Source organism: Lathamus discolor, chromosome 4 (genome assembly GCF_037157495.1).
Source record: "Lathamus discolor isolate bLatDis1 chromosome 4, bLatDis1.hap1, whole genome shotgun sequence".
Classification (NCBI taxonomy): Eukaryota; Metazoa; Chordata; class Aves; order Psittaciformes; family Psittacidae; genus Lathamus; species Lathamus discolor.
In genome coordinates, this window is record NC_088887.1 from 65,058,920 (window position 1) to 65,082,372 (window position 23,453).

Here is a 23,453-nt window from a genome sequence, read left to right on the forward strand (position 1 = left end):
CCTGAAATGATCTAGTTTTCAAGAAGACCGACCATCCCAGTCAGAAACAGGAAAACTGTAAAATTAATGGATTGTTGAAATATTAGTGATCTTGGGTGCTGTGGTTCTCAGATGCTCAGTTCTGGAACCCATTTGGCTTCATTTTTCAGAACAGAAGGAATGACTTGAAATGATGGGTAATAACATTTGTGATTTAAGAACTGGTGTTTTGAGCTGTCTGGTATGTAATGAGTAGAATTCACAGTTTTGTTCTTGACATAGTTTGGACCTCACTTGTGTGAGTTCCAGAAATGGTTTTCAAATGTCACTACTGTTTTCTCCCTTCATGCATAGAGAGGGAATAGTATGTGATGTGGAGATTCCTCTTATTTTGTGAGTACAAAACGATAAACCAAACAAATAGAATTCCAATGTTAATGGAATATGAGTGGATTTCTTAATATTTTTATGCTGTTTTCTCAAATTTTATTCTGAAACTATAGCTTGTATTCTGATGCTGTAGAAAATAAATAAGCCTACATTAAAAAAAAAAAACCAAAGCAATCAAAATCTAAGTGGCACTGTTGTTTAACTCCATCAGATGTAGTTGCCAAGGTGTTTAGCTTGAGGCCTTGCATTCAGTTTTATGTTTTTCCAATGTTGCTAATTCTTAATGTCTTATAAAGAAGTTCCGTATTGTCAGGAGTGCAAGGTGAGATTATGATTTGATCAGCTTCATTATAGACAAAGGATGCTGTTGACAGCAAGACTATGTTAATTGTCAGCCCTCATAGATATAAGCAGTATTGTCAGATGCTTTAATGCCACATCCATTCATTGCTTGACAGCAAGGTGTACCATTGCTTATCTTGAAGAAAGTCTAGACAATGTCCTCTTTCTGAGAGCTGCTAAGAGGTAGGTATTCTCCCCACCACTGATGCTGTTCAGTATGGTGCACAGTCCCACATGAAGCAGTATAGGCGCTGCATAGCTGCTCAGCCCACACAAGCAGACTGGGCATTTCTCACCTACATGACCTTTGTGGCTTTGGTTCATCATTTGGTCTAGCAAATGAGCTTATTGAGAGAATAACACCATAATCAGGCACACCTGAATTTCGCTTCTGAGTGAGTGCATGTCAGTAGACATCAGCAGCACACAGTGCTGTGTCATTCAGCAATGGGCTGTAATTGCTCCTTGAGGTTGACAGGCATTTATTCTGTTGGTACATCAATACCCCCCACATCTTACTGGCTTGTTTTGCTCTCACTAGGTTGAAAATAACATAATGCATAGTTTGCTGTGGTTGCATCAGTGTATACCCCTAATGCTGTTTAGGTATAGCCTGGGCGATGAAACAACAGTTGTGCTAAGAATCATGAAGTTTGAGGTGCTCTATGGAGAGCAAATTATGAAACTCCAGCAAAATTTGTTTGGTACAGTTATTTCTGAATATTTAATTTTAAAATATAGTAAAACATGTTAAATGTTATCAGGAAGATTTATTATACAGAGCGCAGAATTAAACTTGACAGCGTTGTTAAATGCATAATTCATGGCTTAACTTTTCAGACTGGAGAACTTGTTCTTAAAATATGAAGGTGTAGCCAGGTGGGTTTGTGCAGATTCATATGAAGGAATTTTAAGTTCGCGTCTTCTAATGGAGCTGCCTATTCCTTAGTGGGACATTACCACACCCAGAGCTAAATATCCAGTACAAGTGCCCAAACATTTCAGCAGGAAGTAAAAGAGGAATTGAACCATTTAACTTTTGTGTTGAAATAAGATTATGAACAATCAGGCAGCCTCAACTGGAGAAGGGGAGGGACTAGCAACAGAAGTCATACCTGTGTAAGCTGCTTGAAGTCAGTAAAAGCATGGTGTTGCACACTTCTTATGGGATATGTCTCTCTTCTACTAGCCATTTGTCTTTCAGGACCTTCTATATTCTCATTCACATGCTTTTTGAGGACTGGAAGTGAAAATTGCCATGCTGCTGTGTGTACATCTCTCTTGATCCGTGAATGTTTGCCTTTCCTTCACATGCATAAGTTTACTCAACAGTAACTGATTCACATATTTGCCTGGGGCTGTAGATGACAGATGTTCTCAGTGGTCCATGTGTTCTCAGTGGAATTTAAGCCCAAGTGCACGTGATGTTTAAAAGGCCTTTGCTGTTTTTGAGTAGTTCCCCCTAAATTTTTTTATTCACAGTAGCTTCAGGCCTGCATAGCTCAAGTCTGTTCTATGAAGTCTGAGCTTTGCAACCCAAATGCCCTTTATGTGCACGTGATTAATCAATGAAGTGGTTAAAGATCCAGAGATACTCTGATTAATATCAAAATACACCAGCACACTCTAAAGCATGTAGTCTGTATATGCCAAAGCGGGGGAGAGCTGCAAGGAGAGTTAGATCATTCTGACACGTTTTCCTGTGCAGGCTCTTGCTTTAAAAGTTCTCCTTTTCAAGTGTGCTTTGAGTTACTTCCTCCACAGCACTGACAAATGTGAAATGGTCATGTTCTGTTACAGCTGAGTTCTCAGTATTAAATGAGAGTGCTTTTCCAAAGCCAGTCATGCTCAAGGTCTTATGTAAAACTCATTGTTAGGAACATAAAAAAACTGACATAAAAACTTGAAAATTGCTCATTTCCCCTTCCTCCTCATTAGAACTTTGATGTGTCTGAAACATATCTATTTGGCTATCAATTTTAGGACAAAAAAAAAAGGCATGTAAAGGGCAGATAACCAACACTGAGGAGGCAAATTGTCTCGCATTTTAACCTCCTGTACTCAAAGCTTTGTGCGAAAGATTTACTGATGTTAAGAAATATTTTTCTTCAGACACCAAAAGTCCTTCCTCCTCTTTCCACCACATTAGCATTTTGCCCATACAGGCCTTTGACTGTTGTTGATTAATGTGCCTGTTCTTGAGTATGGACTGATATGAGTGTCAGGGGTGGACTATACATCATTAGTGGAAAACGTTGCTTACGCATATATTTGGAGAGTACACATAAAATTCTGTCGTTGTACTGGGAATCACTTGCTCTGAAATGCTGATGGTTTATTAGCTAGAAGGCACTAGTGGCTGTCCAAGGCACTCTGCAGTGCTCAAAATAAACCTCTCCTCTTTTGTCAGGACCTTCCCAATGAATGCAGAATCTGTATCCCGAGCGTCAGGCTTCATGAATGATATCCTGGCCTTGCCAGGGTGGGAGTTTTGCCATGACTTCAGCAGAGCCAAGGTTTTACCACAGGCTTTTGAATTAGCTCTTCTCCATTCAGTCCTGTGTGACAGAGAATTTATATCCCAGATCTACAGATGAATCTGGAAGTGTTATCTGTTATTTTCTTTTGCCCTATCATCATAATGTCGTGGAAGTTGCCACAGTCTCTCTGATACTTGCCTGCTTGCTTCCTGTTCTGTATAAATCAATGTTTTTTGTATGTGTAGAGCAAATTCCAGTGTTGAACTGCACTGGCTCTGATGGTAATTGTTACTTAATAATATGGCTTTGAAGAGAAAATAGGTTGAGCAAATTGTGTTTAGGAGCAACTGTGTAGGACTGTTTCACTCCAGTGATTAACAGAATTATCTAGTTCGTTGAACAGTTAAGAGCATTGCATGCTCACTCTCCAACACATTAACTATCTTTGTACAGGTATTTAAATACTTCAAGCATAAAGGTTTGTCACTGGTGCATATTGTAAAACCTATGGTAAGCATGAGTATATGCAAATTGTAAAAAAAGAAGCAGCTGCTTCCAGGTTTGGTATCAACTTTCCATCACACACAGGAAATAAATGGGTGTTGCCCTCTATTTTATGAACTGTGGCTTTCAGGTTTCTCTCTTCTAGTTGTTTTGAAGAGATAAAATCTCCTTTTTGATAGGGTGGGAAGATTCTCAAGGCTATATGCCTACTGGCAAAATAATTTCAGACAACTGAATCATGCGCCAGCAACAATAAATAATGTTGGTGATAAACAAAAAGGCCAGTTATTCACCAAATCCTGCTTTGTGGCAGGACTTCCTCCCTATGTGAGTATAAGAATGCAGTATTCAGACTTCTCAGCCCAAAGGTCTAAGACAGTCTATCTGGTTTTGGTCTGTTACTTCTCAAAAGTTTGTCTGTAACATGGCATGTTGTAAGGAGCAGCTACTGCTGAATAATAAATTTACATTATTTCAAAATAACATACCTGGATTCTGTATCTGTAGAACACAATTTGTCAGGGGAAATGACAGCCAGGTGGCTTTCATTCAGAGTATCTACATATTAAATTGCATCAAAGTAGTTTGAGAGGAAAACATGAGTAATTGCAAGGAATTTGACCATATGGAGGTATTCTTCCCTTAGAGAAACAGGAAGGCTAACATTGTGCCATTTGAAGATGTTTGCCAGTTACTGAGCAATTCTGACACGCTTGCACAGACGGAGACCAAGCAGACATCAGTTCTGCTTTCCCTAGCATTTGTGAATCCATGAAGTGTTCATTAGAGCTTTCCTCAGCGATAGACTGGATTTTGTTCCAGATTCTTGTGTTCCATGCTGTGGTCCAGCAGGCAGGCTGTGATCTGGAGCATGATCCTTAGACCTTTCCCAGCCGCCTGCTGCCCTCTGTTAAAGGAAGGAGCAGCTGTTACAGCAGCAAATGCAGACAACAAACAAACTCTTCCTCCTGCTCTCAAACCTGCTATTAGGCTGTGACCTCAAGTGAGGCTGCTGATAATGCTGCAGGGCTGGATTTACCTAAAGCAGTAGCTGCACTATTGGTCTTTCCTCTCCCAACTCCCTCATGGACAGCATTTAGTGAGCGCTTAGAGTTTGGGTCAGTTTTATTGTTTGCTTTTAAGCTTTATCAGTGCCAGAAAGTGACATCTCAGAAAGCTGCCTAAGAGGGTTTCAGAGTAGACTGGATCTCTCTAATTTTCTATATTCTGAAATAAAATTTGGAAATAAGCAATAGCCTGGAATGGTCTGTGCAGTGCTGAGTTCTTCCAATGCTCCTTTCTCCAAACAATTTGCAGCAAAGTAAACCAACATACCAGGGGTATTATGATCCTAAGTTTAAGATTCCAAAACAATGAGGTGCTGGCATTAGTCATGGGCTGTGGTTCATGTCACCTGCTTAGCCTAGTCCTCTACTACAACCCACCCCTGTTGCATCTCTTCCCTCCTCCATCTCCAGGAGCTGGGGTGAGACTGCCTGCAATCACTCTGTAGCAGCAGCAGGATGAGCAAAAAGCTGAAGGTGGGTCCCAGTCTCTCTTTCCACACTCCTGAGTAGTGAGCAGAGTTGAGCTGAGCTGCTGGGATAAGGGTACCCATGTGGGATAAATGTTTGGAAAGCTGCCATGCAGGTGCACTCCCACTTTGGCGGGGAAATTCCCTAGCAAACTTGGGTAGGTGAGTGAGAAGTAGAATTACAACAAAACCCTCTTGTCCAGAAGGTTTAATAGGGGACATACACCTCTTTTAGGCATTTTTGCTTCTATTGTTCTTTTGTAGAAGAAAGAGTGCTACGTGTGCCCTGCATATGAAGATAATTGACTTAATATTTAATATTCAAGCAAGTGAACAGTAAATACTTGTTCTTTTTCTGTGTTTTTTAAAAGTGAAAGATTTCTAAGAACTTTCACAGTAACAAAAAGGATGGAGATGTGGTTGACACTTCCTTAAAGATATGATTTAAGAGATTTGGGTAGATTTGGCTCCTGTCTTTTGAACTTAGCCAGACTGTCAGTCTTCTGTGCATTTACTAGACTCTCAGATAGAGACGCAGATGTTCCTAGTGTTTGTCATTGTTTTTCATAAATCTCTCCCTGAAAAACCAGTTCACATCTGTTTTGCGTTAGATCAGATGTTGCATCTGAATCTACAGTCACTGGATCATGTGGCGTGTGTCAGACTCCAGGCCAAAACGTGTGCAGAAATCGCTCCCAGTGGTGTCCTGGAAACTCTGCAAACACGGCCTCTGAGGCCCACACTTGTGCAAGATGCTAAACGTGCTTCATGCCAGGATGGCAGAACTTTGTCATAAGAATAGCTTTAGGATAATCTGTGGTTGTGTGTTTTCTTTTTTTCTTCAACATACTGTGTTTAAATTAAGCCACAAATTGCAACTGTTGGAAACATGATACAGGTAGGTAGCATTTGTATACTTTTACTTGCTTTACAACTGCTTTCTGATGTTTCAATCCACAGTAACTCACAGCTGTGTTCCAAGGAGAAATGAGGTGGTTGGAGACAGGCTTTTCCTGTATCTGTAAAAACAGGACTTTTGAGTCTGCTTTTTCTTCTCTTTGCAAGCTTACGATCAGTGTGTTTTTCAGATAACTGTGCATGTAGTTCTCCCAGATAACCTGTTTAAGAATGTTAACAAGACTGGGACTTGATTTTACTACTTTTTAGTAAAGGGGATAAACAAGCATAGTATAGTTTGGGGTTGGTTTTGGTTTTTAACACAGTAAGGCCCTTTTAAAGTTTTGTTACTGATTTCCTTTTGAATGCTACTTCCCTACAAAAAAAAAGTCAGTCTATTGATGGCTTCTTTCATCAAGAACTGAAAAATGGAAGCTGGCTGGCCCCATTATGTGATGTTAGATGTGATTAGGAAGGACGTACGACCTATGAACCCACCCATCCATATCAGTCAGCGTTTATGAAAAAGGAAGCGTTCAGCAGTTGAGTTGGCACTCCTTCAGCTTGTTCCTTGAAAAAGCCCTACCCTTCCAAATGTGAAAGGTATGTTAATGAGCATGGCTGCTTCTAGGAACATCCTGGAATATTTTTAATGAAAATGTTTTTAATAATTAATGCATTCTACTTCAGAATTGACAAACCTCCAGCTGCTTCTCTGAGGTTTTTCACTGTGCTCCATTTAAAAAAGCTTTATGACTTTATGGCCTGGGACTGATCCTAGACTCAGTCACTGGCTCTGCAGCAGGGATTCTGTCTGGGGAGTACCAAGCCACGGTGTTTCAGCTGTAAAACAGGAGCAAAACGTTTTTTTTTTATCCTGCTGCATTATCAGATCTTGCCTTCTTGTAAATGCGTAACTGAGTGCACCTGGTACAACTGGAAGCTCTTGCTATTATCACATTAGTTCTGTTAATAATAAAAATATGAATTTCTTATATTCTGTTAATAATAAAAATAGGAATTTACTATGTCAGTAAATACAATATTGGTGACTCCCTGTTTCTGGGGTACATTTAATCCAGTATAGGTTGAGCTATATTGCTTAGGTTAACTCTTGATTTTATGATACAGATTTATTTAGTTTTCTCTCTTCCCTGGATTATCTGGTATTTTGTAAACCCAATTAATGCCCTTGCTCAGGAGTAAATTTATTCAGAGAATCTGCATGTTTTGCCTAACGGTATAATCGATTTGGGAAAAAGCATTCTGTTTATGTAGGAGTTACATTTCCTGTGAATTAAGCCTGCAAGTATGTTGCTGTAGCCTTACTTTAATGTATTTATGCATTTGAGTTTTTAGCTGGAAGTAAGGAGGTGCTTTGGGAACAGTCATAGGGCTGCTGATCCCAGTGATCCCGTGACCTCTGTTTTGCTGTCTGAAGCTTTGAGATGCTTTTTGAGCAGCTGACCGTTTTCAAAGGCTTCACAAGAGAAAAATGAGAGTCAGTCCAAAAGAGGCAGCATTGTGTTTTTGTGCTTAATGTAGCTAGGAAAACGTGTGGAGCACTGCTGACTTCAAAAGGCTTTTTGCAGTTTAATTTCAAAAATAGGGAGCTTTCATCTTACTCAGTCTGTGTGAGACTGAGCAAATGGGCACTGTAAGTAAGTTTGCATTCAGCAAACTAAGTGCGTGGAAGCATTCTTATTTGCTGAGAGAGGTTAGTCTTGCCTTTAAAACCAGCAGAAATAGTTCTATAAAAACAGTATCTTACCTTCTTGTTATTTTTCTGCAACAGGGTATTTCCTCTAGAGTTTATGAGTCTCTGTTTCTGTCTTGTAATTTCTTCACAACTTGTATTTGTTTTGATTCCTCTAGTAAAGGTGATATGAAGGATACCAACAGATACAGCAGCAGTGTTTTTTTACAGGCTCATACTATAAATTTGTTTTCCAGAGACTTGTGGTTTAGTTCCTGTGGTAAAATATGTGACCAGTGGAAGAGAGAGCAGTGAAGACTAAAGGAAAACATAGTAAAACTAAAGCCAGAAAACCATCCTGCTTAACCAGAGTTCTTAGCTGGCTGTGGGCTTAGCCCTTGTTACGCATGAGTACATAGGCACTGCAGCGGAACTGAGTGTTGAAGAGGTGGGTCTAGAAGTGGCTCTATGCATTTGTGCAGATAAATCCTGCACTTATTCTTGATGACAGGCTTCAGTTTGGAAGAAAATGACAGATGTTGACGTTTGCGTGCACTGACGGGCAAAGGAGGATACATGTCTTGCTGAAACAGACATGAATCAGAAGTCTGACAGACAAATGCAACATGTTTGAGTTTTGCCTTGTTTTTATTGTTTCGTTTAAAAGGATGCAAAAGACACTTGGCAGGAAACATCTTTTTAAACTCCCACACACATTTGAGTCCTTCCCTGTTCAAAATGCCAGGTAGCTGCTGCGATGCCTCTGTACCATGGGCTCTTATACAGCTTGGAGAGATTGTCTGTCTTGTCTTCTGTGATGATGAGCACCAGTATCATCTGCCACATGTACTTGAAAGGCCTGTGTTCCAGCCCTTGGACAGGAAAAACTGCTGCTGAGTCAGAATACTAAAGGTGTAAGTAGGTGATGGAAGTTTTGAGGAGTGAAAGGGTGAAGTGCAGGAAAGCACAAAGCACTCATTCAAGATAGTACAGGAAGAATGCTATCGAGACAAAGGAGTATACAAGGAAGGGAAGAGAATGACTTTAGCAGTAAGAAACAGAAGCTCTAAAAGGTTTCTTCAGGACAAGTATTCAGGCACTGACTTCAGAGTTTGTTTATACTGCTAAAAGTAAGAGGACCAGGCAATGACCTTGAACTGAACTTTTGTGCGTCCATGCTACTTAATTGTTACTGCACTCCTTGCTCTGCTTTGGACTGGTTTCTCCAGCTTTTGTCCAGACAAGTACACTGTAGAGGAAGTAGATCTTAGCAACTTGAGGCCAGGGTTGCTCTTCACTCTCCCCTGTTATGCAGGACAGACATCCTTATAGAGCAGGAGTCAGTAACTAGTCAGAAGAGACAGAGAAGTCTCTGGCAAGAGTTTTGTTCATGTGCAAAAAAGAGGAAAGGTTAAATCTGGAAGATCTTGTGAAAGGGGTGGCAGCCCATTTTTGTATGAGTTAAGGTAGACCTGAGTCAAAGATCATACCCACATTAGAGCTCTGACTAACTAGCAGGGTGGATTTTAGTATCCTTTGGTAAAAAGGGTGGAGGGGAGAAGTTATGAAAGTCAATGTTGCAGTTTTGGCCACAATGATTTGCAGAAGATGATTGGGCAGTGCCAGCAAGTCAGAATAGGTCAATAACAAAACATACTTAGCAATTACTTTACATACAGCTAAGAGTGGTGCTGAGTTTTTGTCAGTGGAATGGATGTTCATGTTTTGAAATGTAATAGAGTTAATAAGAGTTAATAATCATGATTGCCTTTATTTTCTTAGCATATTTGAGCACAACATCTCAGCCCAAGTCATAAGAAAGTTAATGTGATGGTAAGGAGTTGCAGGCTGTGCAATAATAGATGCTATGAATGCTAGCAACATTGTCGTATTTTTTTTTTCAGTTGTCCAATATAATTTTACTGATACACAGTTTATATAATTTCAGAATTTTTGGTTTTCTCATGTTTAAAACATGTAGGTGTTCATTTAGAACACACTGGTGTGATATCTTTTCAATGACTGTATTGCAGATCCTTGCTTAATATTTAAACTGTTTAATGTAGATAAAGCTCCAACCAAACGTTTTTGTGTCAGACTACAGACCCCCCATATCAATTTGTAAAACATGGAGATCAAATAACAGTGGGAATTATGCACTGAAATTTTAGTGAAATGGCAACTAATCTGAATTCTGTGGCAGTTATAGCTATACAGCTATTACTTAATCATTAAACTCCTCCTGGAATTACTTGCATTAACCATCTTGCTTTGTTTGAAGTTGGAATGATGTGGCTGGCTATGCAGAAACCTAACTTTTCATGTGGTCTTTTGGTGTGTTTCAGGGGAAGGTTCACCTTGAGCTGAGACTGAGTGAAGTCATAACAGACACTGGTGTCGTCTGCCATAAGCTTGCAACACGGTAGGATTGAAATGCAACTGCAGAGTTACAAGAAACACACTAATTTCAGATAGTGTGCAGTGCTTCATTTAAAAATGGTTGGAGGAATCAAAATATTGTTTGGATATTCAATGTTCTTAATCAGAGATATCCTTAGGAATTTATAGGTTGTGAGATTTTTAAATTTTCTCTTCTCTCCACATAATCTATATACGTTTATTCCTTAAATGTTAATAAATCACTTACCCAGTTTTGTCACGGCATAGATACTAAAAAGATACCAGAGGGTATTATTAATGTCTTTCTGATTTGCATTAAGGACTTTACCAGCTAAGCAGATTTGTGGCACAACTTGTGTGGTGAGAGTGTTACAGAGATGACTTAACACACAGGAGTCTGCCATCAGTTATTAAAGCAGTCTCAAAATCAGTCATCCAATCTCACTCAAACAGACACCTAGAAGCCACAGGACTCAGATGGGAGTTAAGATTTTGCCTTCCTCTGAGGAGGAGTCTGAAAGGCCATTGCTCTCTGACTATACCAGAGCCTTTCAGGTAGCTACTGAAGGGGCAGTGGCAGAACTGGTTGGCTTCTGTCAGGAATCTGATTTGTATTCTCTGTCTGGCACAAGAGCCGTCAAAATTGGAGTGTTGGCATCATAAACTTCTACCTATTTGGCAGTTGTGTCAATAGAGAATAGTACTCTGCTAGGGAAGTTCTGACCAGTCCTGTTTTCAGACCAGTATTTGACATCATTTTGCGACTGCCTTTGCTATGGTTTTGTTAATAAGCTGTCATGGTAGTCCTCGTATCTAGGACATGTTAGCAAATGCAGGGGTGCCATGTGGTTGATCTACATCCTTCTAGGTACACTGTTGATATGAGGATGTGCTGAGGTACGTGATCTTGAATTGCATGCCTGTGTGTATACCCTCTAGCCATCTGGGCCCTGCCAGAGCTCTGTGAGTAGATGCATTTGAAATCTTTCTCTCCTCAGTCTGCTGTGATGAGGCAGAGTGAATAGCAGGGATAGTTTGGTGCAAGTTGCTGTGTAGGCTCTGAGCTCCAGTGAACTTATTAACCAGGGCACAATACCACTGTGTCGTAGTTTAAACCAATCCACACAGGTTGTCCACTCACCCCCCCGACCCTCCAAAAGAACTGTCGTAGTTTAAACCAATCCACACAGGTTGTCCACTCACCCCCCCGACCCTCCCCACTCCCAGAGGGATGGGGAGGAAAATCAGGAGAATGTAACTCCCACGGGTTGAGATAAGAACAGCCCAGTAACTAAGGTATAACACAAATCACTGCTGCTACCACCAATGATAATATTGATAAGAGAAAATAACAAGAGAATACGATACCACCGCCGAACGAGTTCGACCCCCCCGAAGAGCGAGAGCCTGCCCCTTCCGGGTAACTTCCAGTTCCCCCTCTGGGCATGACATGCTGTGGTATGGAATACCTCTTTGGCTAGTTTGGGTCAGGTGTCCTGTCTCTGCTTCCTCCCGGCCTCCCTCATCCCCAGCAGAGCATGAGACTCACAGAGTCCTTGGCCAGAATAAACATTACTTAGCAACAATTAAAAACAATCGGTATTATCAGCTCTCTGCCCAGGCTGGAAGTCAAAACACAGAGCTTGCACCAGTTACTAAGAAGGAGCAAAACGGCTCCTGGTAAACCCAGGACACACTGGAACACAGCTGTAGCTTTTTCAGAACAGGGGTTTCTATGTCAGTATAGCTGTGCACCACCTGGAGGGCCCAGACTTACTTTAATTGCTGTGTGAAGACTTTCACTGTGTCATTTTCCATTGTGCAATTTGAATGTGACCAGGTGATGATGATCACACATGTTCTGTAAAACCAGGGTTCAAACCTGCATCTGCAGAGTTGGCTGGCTTCTTTGGTTGAAGTGTTATTTGTATTGCTATAGGTCATAGGGCCTTGCAGTTGAGGGGGAAACAGAAGGTGGGAAAAGGCAGTTTCTTGTCTTTCTACCCTGCTTGTGTCTCTGCTGTGTGAGAGGGAGCACAGAGGACAGCTTATTACTAAACTTGGCCTGTCCTCAGAGCAGGCCTGGAGGGTACTGTGTTTAGTGATGGAAAAGGAGCACAGCTGTCCTGAGTACCAGATATATTCTGGAATCATGTAGTGCACTCCTTAGTGTTGTGATACAGCCACAAAGGCCTCTGTCCATGTCCTTTGAACCCTAATTGTGAGTTAAGACCCTGTGATGTCTGGGACTCTGCAAACATAGATGAACTGGAACATCCTTCCACTCTCACCATAGTCTGTTTTGAATAGTTAGGTGTTATACTGAGGGATCTTCAGAAGTGTTTACCTCTTTTTGTTCTGAAACAGCATGCCATGCCACAGCCAGCTTTCTTTTAAAGTTTTGCCTCAGTTAAATGAGACCTGGTAACATTATAGTACCAACAGATTTTTTCGTTGGGATTCCTGAAATGCTAGAAATAAGTGTCTGAAAAGGTTCTTCCTCACATGTAACACATGCAGCTCCTTGCTTCATGAAAAGCAGTAAGGCCTTGATTTGAAGACTATTTCATTCACCTTCTTCAATGCAGAGAAAATAGTTAGCTTGCGAAGCATTCTGTAACCTTGATTTGCAAGATACTGTTCAGTAAGTATAATGTATTCTCTGAGATGCCTAGAAAAATCTTGAGGTTTTAGCCACTGAATCATAATATTCAGAGTTTATCTTGATTTAAATCTAGCCCTTGGCTCTTAGAACTTGAAAATCACAGGACAAGGAAGCTTTTGTCTGCTGAAGCCATCTTTTCCCAATGTCGTCTTCTTTTCTGTAGTGGACATGGTCACTCTAGCTCTAGCTAGCTTCCACATCTCTTGGTTATTTGAGTGTAGGTGAGAACAGAGCTTAGCAGTTTTGATTAAAGTATTGGGAAATAAAAATATTTCTAGAGTATGTAGTTATATTGGTGCAGGTTTTTGTGGCAATGTGTCTTACAAGTGAGAAAGAAAAGGGGAATGATGAAGAAAAAGAAAGGGGAATGATTACATTTGGGGGGTGGTGTGCGATAAAAGCACTTTAGAATGAAGTCCAACATTTTCTTCATGCCACACTGTTTACTTTAGGAAGATATACAGCAAACTTCAGCTCTTAATGTTTTTCCACTATCTGAAATCTTATTCAGGTTTGTTCATAGTTTGGTTCTAGTGCTTAGGTATGTAAGAAAAGAGTGTGATAATTAAGCAATGCTCAATTGCATGTCTGTGCAGCCAGGATTTGCCAGTGGAAAGTGCACCAAAGGTAGGGGAGACAGAACTTCTGTTATATGTAGTTCATGAGTGAAAAGCCAGGGACTGTGTATTAGGGAAGTGCAGCTTCCAGCCGAGTTTTGTGATGATAACTGATTTTCTTGTGGATAGCTTGTGAATTTATTGCAGTGAGCAAGTAAGATGAGGCTGTAAAACCATGAGCAAGAACCTAGAATCTCTTCATCTTAAAACCAGACTCTTCTGATGAATCCAATACTTGTCTTGTGAACTTCCTTGAATTCCTTTTTTTAAGTTAAGAAAAAAAAAAATGGAGCTCTTAGTGACAAAGATAAACACTACCCTGCAAGTAGCCTCATAGATACAGCTAGTTGAAGAATTCAGGTTTGCAGGGAGAACAAAAGCTGCTTCTAGCAGGCAGCTCTTTAAAAATACTTTTGAGACATATGCTTTTTTAAGCCCCAGAATAGTGTTTGTTTTCAAAGATACAGATGCAGGCTGAGTGAAGATTAGGCCTAAGTAGGAAATTTTTTTACCTATCCATAAAAGAAATATTTTTCTTAAGAGCTTACCCACAGGTCTTCATCAGCAAGCGTGTTCACATTCCTGCCACCTCCGCATTCCAGAAAGCCTCGAAAGCAGCTGGGCCCTTGCTGAGCCAGCATGAAGTCCCATGGAGCACACCCTGAATAGCCAGCTGCACAGGTGGAGGGGAAAATTTATCTGAATGGAAGGGCAAATTGAAATTGTTAAGTGCTGAGCTCTTGAGCATTAAGTAGCAGATTACTTTAAAATGCAAAAGATGTGTGAGCTTCCTTAGCCTCTGCAGAGGAAGCAAAAATAATCAAAGCTGTTACCTAGTAGCTTCTCCTTAGGAAGCGTTCAATACTTTCATTTAGCCCTAAACCACTTAGCTGTTGTGCTTCATCGGAGCCCTTCAGAGGCCCTAATCTCTGCCAGCTGCTACAGCACAATCTCCTGGACCAAATCTCTGCAAAAGATATTATAAGGAGAAGCATTAGTGGATTTAAAAGTTACATTGAGAGTACAGATGCAGGCACCATGCATCTTGTGTCCCCAAGCAGCTCCTGCTGTCATCCTTTGGTAAGGACCACAGCTCTCACTTTGGCACACTCCTGGGAGCACTTGGTTACTTGTGGGCTCCTTCTGTGAAACTGATAAGAAATCTGACAGTCCTAGTGACTGGCTTGGACACAGTTGTTAGCTGGGTCTCTGTAAGTCTCTCACATCCCTGTTACAGATCTCAGGATGCAGGCTTTTGATGTGTATGTTCACATCATACAAAGAGAGCAGACCTACAGCCTGCTGAGCACAAACCTTTGACCATGTGCTTGGCTCATAAAAGACAACAATGGATGGACTTTGGCCTGATACATATATATATATATATATACTGCATTTGTACGAACTACTGTTGTGCCATGTAGTGAGTTATCTTGAGCACTAGGAAAAAGACAGTAGGTTCTGTCGTCCTCTCTCTCTGTCTTTCACTCACAAAGTATCTCATGTTGTCTTCCTCTGTGCTCTTTACAGCCACAGCCTCCCTGGCCCTGTGCACAGTCAGCTGCTGTTTGTGGCTACCAGCACCTGCCATCACCTTCCACTGGCTGTAAAGTGAAGGCCCAGTCTTGTTTGTCAAGTGGTTTGTCACCTGACAGAAATCTGTCCATGCTTTTATGAACATTAAGGTACTAAGGCCATGGAAAAAAGTGGTCAAGGCTTTCCCATGCTTCCAGCTGGTCATGTCCATACCTACCCCTTTGTGCTGACACATAGCTCCTGTATTTTTGTTTTTTTCACCTCCTGGTTTTTAAGCTGAATCAGGCCTTAATCCTGTGCATCCTAGAAACTGCACTGTTCTTTTTCTGTAATGCAGAGGAAGGAAAATGAGCAGCATGGACCATGTTGAATTGTTAGAACTAAGTCGTGAACGGAGTGTGTGTACCTGCATTCCTTGAATATGTTTGAAAAACAGTCTCATGTGGTTCTCCCTAAATCTTTCCTGAGACACCACTTTATGTATACAGATATCCTTCCTTTACAACAGAAGCACTCAGAAAGGAGATCTAGGCCTTTTGTAAACCTTTCCCTGCAATCATTAGAGCAGATTCTGTGCAGCACATCTGTGTTCAGCATGGAAAGGTGGTTCCCCAGAGACTTAAGGCTTCTGGGCTGGTGCAGACACAACTTTCACTCATATCACAGGGCAACATAGGCTAGGATCAGCAGATACATGGATGTGTATTTAGTTAAAAAAAGAGGAGGGCTCCTGCAGATAGCTTTGTAGAAATCCATAGGCTTCCCTGTGGTTAAGCCACCAGAGGCAGCATTTAGAAGCAGTGTTCTGTATTTAGCAGGATGACATCTGACTTCTAGCATGCCTGATGAAACAGGCCACTGAACTCCTGTTGAAAGTCAGCATGAGCTGGGAGCCTGGCTCCCTGATCTTCCTTTGAGAATTCCAGCATGTGTATGTAATTAGTCACATTTAAAGGTCTGTACTTATTCAGTGTCCCCAGCTGCTCCTTCAAGTGTTGTCTTATGTCTTGTCTCTTAGGTTTAAAAAAGCTTGGGAACATCTGCTTTTGGATAGTTTTCCCCTCCCCCTGTTCCTTTTATTATCCACACCCCCCCCCAGCCCCGGCCCCAGTAAACCTATATAGCTAAATAATAACATATGTGGTTTAGAAGCCACTGCTGTCTGTCATATGTAGTAGCACAGTTTTCCAGTAAGCAATTAGTGAGTCTACAAATACGTTAGCAATGCTGAAATTTTATTTGATAAATGAAGCATTTGTAGCTCTGGTGTGGAAGATGTAGCCACTCTGCATTAATATATGAATTAAACTTAAATGCCATGCAGCTCTCTAAAGAGCTCTACATGATGTGATCTGACCATGTGGAATACAGTAAAATGCACTGTTTGCAGGAGCAAGCAGGAAAGGAAACAATAAGTAGATATGACATCCCTAAGATAAACACTTCAGGGGTCATTAAGACAAGGGTGACTGAGCTGTGGGCATTTAAGAGCTTTAAAAGCCCTTCTGAAGAGGAAGAGGGAGGTAAGGAGGAAGGTGTCATTTGTCAAGTGTGGTTAAAGTAGAAGGTCTCTGCCTAGGGGTAGGAATGCTGGGACTCACTGATGGTTCTCCAGCCTTCTGTCCCATGAGAACAGAAGACAGAGCATGCAGTGAGCAGCATCTGACCTTCCCGTCCAGTTCCTCATGTTAGAGATTTGAATTTCCTTGTCCATGAGCTTTGCTGGAAAGTGGCCTGGGCAGCACATTGCTTGCAGGTTGGCAACCATTGCTGTGGGAATCGCCGGGAGACGAGCTCATCCGATGATGACCGACAAGTCTCCTTTATTGCTAAGCAGATGGATACTTATATACCTTGCTTGCATGTTTATAGTTTGGTTACAGAGAGATCATTGGCTTACAGCTTTTACATGTTACAAGATCATTGGTTTATAGCTTCTACATGTTACAAGATCATTGGTTTGTAGCTTCTACATTTTTTGCAGCTACACCGTGCACCCCCCCACCATCCTCCTTCTCATGCACTTATCACTTAGTGGCCTTGGCTGTGATTGGTCATAGTATGTTGCTGTTTGCCGGTGTCCTTCATTTCCTCATTATCTGGTGTGAGAGGTTTGCACCATGCTCTACACAGATGTCTTGTTTCAGCTCGTTGATGGGAGTGTGACCTTTTGACCTTTTTCGACAAGCCAATCCTCCACACATTGCCCTAAATCAGTATGACTTTCTGTAACTGTTTAAAATTCTCTCACGCAATGACATTTCTAGGGTTAAGGTACATGGTGCTCCATTTTGACAATTTCAGAGGGTCAGCAACTGTGTTTTGCTGCACACAGCTTCTGAAGGTCAAAGCCACATCTATCAAGTCTAGTCACAAGGGCTGAGAAAATGGCTGTTCCTGCTTGTGGATCAGCAGTCTGCATCCTAATCTAAGAGTAAGAGGAAAGCTGGAGAAGTGAAGGCTCCAGGGAGACCTTAGAGCAGCCTTCTAGTACCTAAAGTGGGCTTACAGGGACTTTTTACAAGGGCATGTAGTGACAGGACAAGGGGGAATGGCTTTAAATGGAAACAGGGTAGAGTTAGGTTAGATATTAGGAAGAAATTCTTCACTGTGAGGGTGGTGAGGCACTGGCACAGGTTGCCCAGAGAAGCTGTGGCTGCCCCATCCCTGGCAGTGCTCAGGGCCAGGTTGGACAGGGCTTTGAGCAACCTGGTCTAGAGGAAAGTGTCCCTGACCGTGGCAGGGGGTTGGAACTAGGTGATCTTTAAGGTCCCTTCCAACCCAAACCATTCTATGATCCCATCTTGTCTCCTGAAGGTTTGCTGTTGTCACCTATGATTGCATTTGGAGACACCTTGAAAACCTACAGGAATGCAGCTAGTCCTTCAATTATGGAATATATTTAAATGCTTTTGTGTAAAATTAAAACACACAGGCATCATATTGGAGTCATCTGAGAATTTTCCTTTACTGACTTGTTTCCTGCTTTTCTCATTTATGTTAGAGCTAGTTTACTTTCCTGTAAATAACTATGTTCACCAGATCCCAGGAATAGGTAAAGAAACTGTCTAAAGGGTTGAATTAAGGAGAGAACTTGGAAACGCATGGTTGTATTGTATCTGTGGTGCTGAAGACCAAATTTTGTTGGCTTTCTGTCATGGTTCTATCTCTGATGCTGGTCAGAGTGGGAAGCAGGAGCGCAGGAAGGGTGGCCTGCGACGTTTTAAATAATGCATTTCTGGACTGTTTTGTGAGGTTTTGTTTTTGTGGGTTTTTTGTTTATTTGTTTGTTTGTTTTTTTGTTTTTTTTCCCTGAGTTCCATTTTAATGCAGGAGACAGTGGGACCCATTTGCTTGATGTAATTTCTATAATCTCTCATAGTATTCCAGTTTTCTTTAATAGATCATGGCGCTGTTGGGTGGACTCCGGTTACTTAATAGTGGTATTGAGCAGGATTTGCTCCTCATTTGAGTGCGGTGTGCCATACTGCACTTTCCTTTTCCAAATTAGAGGAGGGTGTTCTGTAAAAGAGTCATCAGGAGCCAGGAGGTGCTCATGGAGAGAGTGTGCTGATGTCGTGGTTCAAACCGAGCCACACAGCTCGTTCACTCACTCCCCCCACCTTTTCTCCCTCTTTCTTTCCTCCACCCCACCCCTCTCCCCTCTCTCGGAGGGATGGGGAGGAGAATCGAGAGCATGTAACTCCCACGGGTTAAGAACAGCCCAGTAACTAAGGTATAACACAAATCACTGCTGCTGCCACCAATAATAATAATGATAAAGGAAATGAGAATACAGTACTACCGCTGAACAAGTTTGACACACACACACACACACCCCCCCCCAAAGAGAGCCCGTGCCCTTGTGGGTAACTGCCAGTTACCTCCCTGGGCATGACATGCTGTGGTATGGAATACCTCTTTGGCCAGCTTGGGTCAGGTGTCCTGTCTCTGCTTCCTCCCGGCCTCCCCTCGTCCCTGGCAGAGCATGAGACTCACAAAGTCCTTCATCAGAGTAAACATTACTTAGCAACAACTGAAAACATCGGTGTTATCAGTGCTGTTCCGAGGCTGAAAGTCAAAACACAGAGCTTGCACCAGCTACTAAGGAGAAAAACTGACTGCTACTGCTAAACCCAGGACAGCTGGTGACACTGATTTGTTACTGTGTGAGGCAGTGGTGCTCAGTCTCAGGCTGTTTGTGGTATGTTGGCCTGGTGCAAGGCTGCTGCTCCAGTTGAGTCTGGAAGTAGCCTGAGGCCAGAGCTGGCAGTGGGTGCTCTTCCTGTGAAGTTACAGCTCTCAGCATTCTTCCCTTGCTTTCATGGGTCCCTGAGCCACCCTGCCGCTTGGGTTTTCTGCTTCCAGCCTTAGAGAACATATTGTTATGTGCTGCCCGAGAGAAATTTCTACTCTGTTGCGGAGACATACAGCATACAGCTGGCTTTGAACTTGCTTCAGGGTCAAATGAAGCTTATTTTCCTGCCTGAAACATGAGCTGAATCAGGAAAAAACCCAGCAGTATTGCTGACCATGAGCAGACCTATTTAATGTACACATCAATCAGGTTACCTCACAGCATTCTGAAACAGTTTGACTTCTCGTTGCTGCTAGTAGGGAATGCTAACGAGGGCACAAAGTGGTTTCAAAGCTTCACCTTCAATAAACTCATGCATCCATTAAAATGCGTCACATTCTCCTTTCTGTAGAAAACCTACCCTGCATCAAGCTGCGCCTTTCCCTGCAGGATTGCATCTTGGTCATGCTTTTAATCTTTTGTGTGTTTCATAACAAACAGGTGGGGGAAAATTGCTTAGATATTAAATCACATAGTATCTGCTATTTTTATCATATAGTGCTGCAATACTGCAGGTTTTGGGGAGTAGGAAGGGGAAAAGAGAGGGAATGGATATGTATTTCTGTCCAAGGCTTTAGCATATAGTATATCAATATTTTTCCTTCCTCTCAGCTCTGGTAGCATTGAGGTTACACTGCCTGCCATCTAAGTTGTTCTCTCCCCTTTGTGTCTCCATTCTCACCAAAACTTCTGTTGACTGTTTTGTAGCCTAACTCAAGTTTAGATTGCTCACTGTCCACCAAACCTACCATATCTATAAATGCTATCTCCTGCTGCCATGTTTCCTATTAAATAAAGTGGGAAAGGTTCACCCTTCTTTGGTTTTGTATTCAGTGTTTCTTCAGTGTTTCTTCGTTCATAAAATTCTTTGTTTACTCAAATCACAAACAAGTATCATCTGTAATCCTAATCAAGAGCAAATTCTTCAATTACACCCTTTGGCAGTAGTCCACCTCCAGTAGGACATGTTTTTAGTGCTCACCTTTGAGATTGAATTGTCATCACATGGCCGTCTGGGATACGTACAAAACTGAGTTTGTAATTCAAGACTGGAATGTAACTCTTCTGTCTGTTCCAACAGTAAGTGCTACTTACTGTTCAAATAGTGCACAATACTTCCTGTTTTACACAGAGTAAACATGGTCTGAGTTTATAAATGGAGGGAAATTATTCAAGCAAAAATCCTTCTGATTAATGACTTAACTTCTCAGTGTGCTTGAGGTCACAGTGTTAGGGTGATTGGGGGAGCATTAGAATTCCTGTAGTACCCGTATTCGTAAGAGATGCATGGATTTTGAAACCTATGAATTGTTAGCACCTTGGATGTGTTGACATTACCCCGAATGTCCTTTAATGGTGATCAGCTACGGAAGTTCAATTATGCTTGAGGTAGGGCCCTAGGAAAAATTAGTTGGCTGCCTTGCAGTATGACCTGTATCAAAAGGCTCTTTGAAGTACACAGTGTTTAGCATAATACAAAGGTAAATTTATATGCTGTTACATTCTGAATGACTGTTGAAACTCTGCAAGTTTTTTGTCTATTGCTACAAGAGCAACACTTGCCAAGGTAGTATTTAGTTAGTAGAACAAGGAACTGGGGACATCAAGGTATTTTAGAAATAGGGGAAGCTGCAGGGTAAAGGGGAAGTCATAGGTCCACAGGTGTTGAAGTTGGGGTTTTTTTTTGCAAGTTTAAGAGTGTAGACATGGTATACAATATGTAGGAAACACCCTTCATTAACTCAGTTGTTCACAGATCTATTTGTTGAGAGGAAAGTTTTGCAAGAAGTCTGACAGTGTATGGGGCAATAATGAGAAAGTATCTCTTTCCCTACTCCACCATCTGGGTGAGCTAGAAGTCACATTCATGTTTCTGGGTACATTTATTGAACTGGGAGCACAATTGGCTATGTACTTTGACCAAATTATTTTCACAGTCCACAGAGCTAAAATAACCTGAGATCTACTATACTTCCCCCCCCGTGCCCCCGCCTTGGTGTAAACCTTTGACTTGGATGCTATTTTCTGGCATTTCTAGTAAGAGCTGGTTGTGAAATGTTTCATCTGTGTTGCTAATTATGTATTTGTAACAAACAAAGCACTTGTGAGTGAGAAAGAGTAAAAGTCTTTTAATATACATGTGTAATAGCACTTTATAATCAGTAATTTTCACTGTGTCACTCTTCCCGCTGTACAAGGTAGTTTGCTAGTTCCTCCTTTAATCATTTTGTTCTTTCAAATACAAAGAGAAAAGGGAAATATTTTGAAAGAAAATGTGTGATACCATTCTAACAAGCTTGGAAATTGGCAAGGAGGCTGTGCTTTTGGAGGCAGTATGTCAGCAATTAATTTCAACTCATTTTACAGTTGACTTGCTTCCAAGCTGATGGTTTTGTAATAACTTCATGTAAGCTTCAAACAGAAGCAAGAATTCAGCTAGACTCTATACAGCTACAGATGTACTGGCTGCAAGTGGTGTTACTCTTTTAGTTGTTGGACAGTCAGTGCCTCGTTGTCCCATTTCCTGCTTTGCTAGCCTAAACATCATGTTGGAAAGAGGTGGCATGGTGCAATGGCTGACTTTGTTCATGTACTGTTGAGTCAAAGGCTATAGAGAATTGCTGAACTCCCCCTTTCCTCCCTGGGGACATCCAGTGGTGCTCTATTCTCTACCCAGCCATTGAATTTCACAAAATTCATGGAACTGGAGTATCTTTTGAGGGCTCTCCAACTTTTTCAAATTTTGTGGAAATGACTAAAAACATCAACAGTGGGAGATTGGCCAAATGTAGACAGAAAGCATTTTTCTCATAAGCCTGTATCTTTAGGAGACCAGGCTAAAAAGGCTGCTGTTGAACTCACAAGAGGTCACAGAATAGCTGCAGGAAGAACCATATCTGGTAAATGTGTCTCACAGTGAGCAAGTGTTTGATTCATGCAAGAAAAGCTTCAAAGTGGATGAAACCACAGTGTGCACGATGTTCAGATGGGAGTCCTTCTGGTTATTTCTTCTTACCACAGTAATACCCAGTGGTTGGAAGCAAAAGGCTAATTTAGTGAGGAAACAAGTAGTAAAATACTGCATACCACTTTCACCCCCCTGCTCATTAATCAGTGAAGTGTTTCTTGTAGAACATTGTAAAGATGTTTTAATCATTGGCAGTCCTTTGAACTAAACCTTGATTTCTTTCAAGAAGGTGCTCTGGAGAGGCGGTAGACATCATGAGCTCGTTGCACAACTTGAGTACGTGAGAGCTTTCATCACTGTACTGAAAGAGCCCAGACCGTGATCCCCAAAATCCCTTTCAGTCCCAAAATACAAGGAGAAACTTAATGCAAGTATGAACTGTTTGTGCAATAAGTGGAATTACAAAGCTGATGTGGGCTATTAATTACAGCTGGTTATACCAGAATGCCTACCTGACCATGTCTTAATTTGCATCTTGTTTTTCCCTAAGATCTAAAGTGACAAGACACTAAAAACTTTTAAGGAGCATTTACTCAACATTGTTTTTCATCAGCAGATGTCTTAGTTCTGTGCAAATAACAATATAACCACCACTTGGTGAAGCAGAGCCTTCTTTGGGTGGGATATCATAGATTTTAGCTGAACCTAGGACATGACTGATGTTTCAGGGTAGAAGGTAAAAGGGGATAGTGTGCCAGCAGAAGCTGCTCACAGTACGTGTAATGCTTTGCTCCAGGTAGGGTACCAGGTTTACCATTCTGATGTGCTCTCATTGTGCAGGAAATCTCACCTAGTCCTTTATCCCATCCAACTGGTCAAGGTATTTTGTCTTCCATTAAAAGTCTGTGCCTTCCTCCCCAGGCAGCTCCTGCGTATTGCTCTGTGATAGTTCAGTAGTAGGCCATCACCCAGAAAAACAGTCTAAATAGTTTTTTTTTTTTTTTTATTATTTTCTGAAATGCTACCTGTAAGACACTGTATCTATATGGTTTTAGAGGGGAAAGCATCAGGCAGGATCATTCCAGGTGAGTACTTTACCAATGTCTTAAAAATTGTGGAGAGTCTTAGGAGCCTGGTGCTTTACAGTT

At 41.5% G+C, this 23,453-nt stretch overlaps 1 protein-coding gene across 2 annotated transcripts in view; it reads left to right on the forward strand.

The window, feature by feature from the left end:
* Positions 1 to 23,453, forward strand: part of RASA3 (RAS p21 protein activator 3) — a 178,008-nt gene that overhangs the window by 110,095 nt on the left and 44,460 nt on the right. For both annotated transcript variants that reach the window (XM_065677862.1, XM_065677861.1), the window contains one exon: positions 10,168 to 10,244. In XM_065677862.1, coding sequence (XP_065533934.1) covers positions 10,168 to 10,244 — 77 coding nt within the window. The remainder of the gene's footprint in view (positions 1 to 10,167; positions 10,245 to 23,453) is intronic.